The 1,430-nt window shown below is 64.3% G+C and overlaps 1 protein-coding gene across 1 annotated transcript; it reads left to right on the forward strand.

Annotated features, from left to right (window-relative positions):
* Positions 1 to 9: 9 nt before the first annotated feature.
* Positions 10 to 999, forward strand: LOC123254200 (protein PALS2-like; the record flags this gene model as incomplete). The annotated part of the gene is made up of 1 exon (XM_044683257.1): positions 10 to 999. A coding segment is annotated over one exon (990 nt), but the record flags the coding sequence as incomplete, so codon positions are not given.
* Positions 1,000 to 1,430: the final 431 nt, after the last annotated feature.

Here is a 1,430-nt window from a genome sequence, read left to right on the forward strand (position 1 = left end):
GGCGCGCGCAGGGCCAGCAGCCCGCAGGAGATGTTCGTCAAGTGCCACTTCGACTACGACCCGGGCCGCGACAGCCTGATCCCCTGCCGCGAGGTGGGCCTCAAGTTCTCCCGGGGGGAGATCCTGCAGATCGTCAACACCGAGGACCCCAGCTGGTGGCAGGCCAACCGCGCCGAGGAGGGCGGCAGCGCCGGCCTGGTCCCCAGCCAGACGCTGGAGGAGAAGCGCAAGGCCTTCGTGCGCAGGGCCAGGAGCAGCCCGGAGCCCCTGTGCGGGCCGGCCGGCGGCAAGAAGAAGAGGAAGATCATGTACCTCACCCACCGCAGCGCCGAGTTCGACCGCCACGAGATCCAGATCTACGAGGAGGTTCTCCGGGCGCCCCCCTTCCAGCGGCGGATCCTGGTGCTGATCGGGGCCCAGGGCGTGGGCCGCAGGACCCTCAAGAACATCCTCATCGTCCTGAACCCCACCCTGTTCGGCACCACGGTGCCCTTCACCTCGCGCAAGCCCCGCAAAGGGGAGGACGACCAGGTGTACCGCTTCGTGACCCGGGCCGAGATGGAGGCGGACATCAAGGCCGGGCGATACCTGGAGTACGGGGAGTACCAGGGCAACCTCTACGGCACCAAGACCGAGTCCATCTTCGAGGTGACCCAGACGGGCAAGACGTGCATCCTGGACGTGAACCCGCGCGCCCTGAAGCTCCTGAGGACGGCCGAGTTCATGCCCTACGTGGTGTTCATCGCCGCTCCCAGGCTGGACATCCTGCGCACCATGCACGAGGCCACGGTGAATTCGGGCATCACCACCAAGCTGCCCACGCAGGCCATGCTGCAGAGAACCGTGAGCGAAAGCGGCCACATCCAGAGGGCCTACAGCCACTACTTCGACCTGACCATCGTCAACGACGACCTGGACAAGGCCTTTGAGAAGCTGCTGGCCGCCTTCGAGAGGCTGAGGACGGAGCCCCAGTGGATCCCCGTCAGCTGGCTGTACTAAGCTGCCCCCAGAACCAGAACGGAGACTCCGCAATAAACATTGCCTGACGAAACTAGCCCTCGTAGACGGTTCTTTGAAGGGGCGGCCGGCGGGCGGTGGGCGGGCGGGCAGGCGGGCGGGGCCTCGCCGTGGCACACTTACCTTTCTAACATCCCGAAGGGAGAAGGGCACCGGGCGCCCCTCTGCCCTTTGCAGTGATCCTCCCCAGCAGCGTGTCTGGGGCTCGCGTCTTCCCGGCAATAACGGGTACCTGAGGCAGGTTGGGCAAAGCCCTGGTGACCGCTCCACTGTTCATTATTCATCGGGAGGGAAAACATGAATTAGCGAGCCGCATCCTAATTGGATTTCTTAGGAGAGCAGAAGAGTAACAATTAGTGCCTTACCCCGCTTTACTCCGCGTGTCCCTTCTGCTCTGCTGCAGGCTCACATAC

This window comes from Gracilinanus agilis, unplaced genomic scaffold (assembly GCF_016433145.1).
Source record: "Gracilinanus agilis isolate LMUSP501 unplaced genomic scaffold, AgileGrace unplaced_scaffold17367, whole genome shotgun sequence".
Lineage (NCBI taxonomy): Eukaryota > Metazoa > Chordata > Mammalia > Didelphimorphia > Didelphidae > Gracilinanus > Gracilinanus agilis.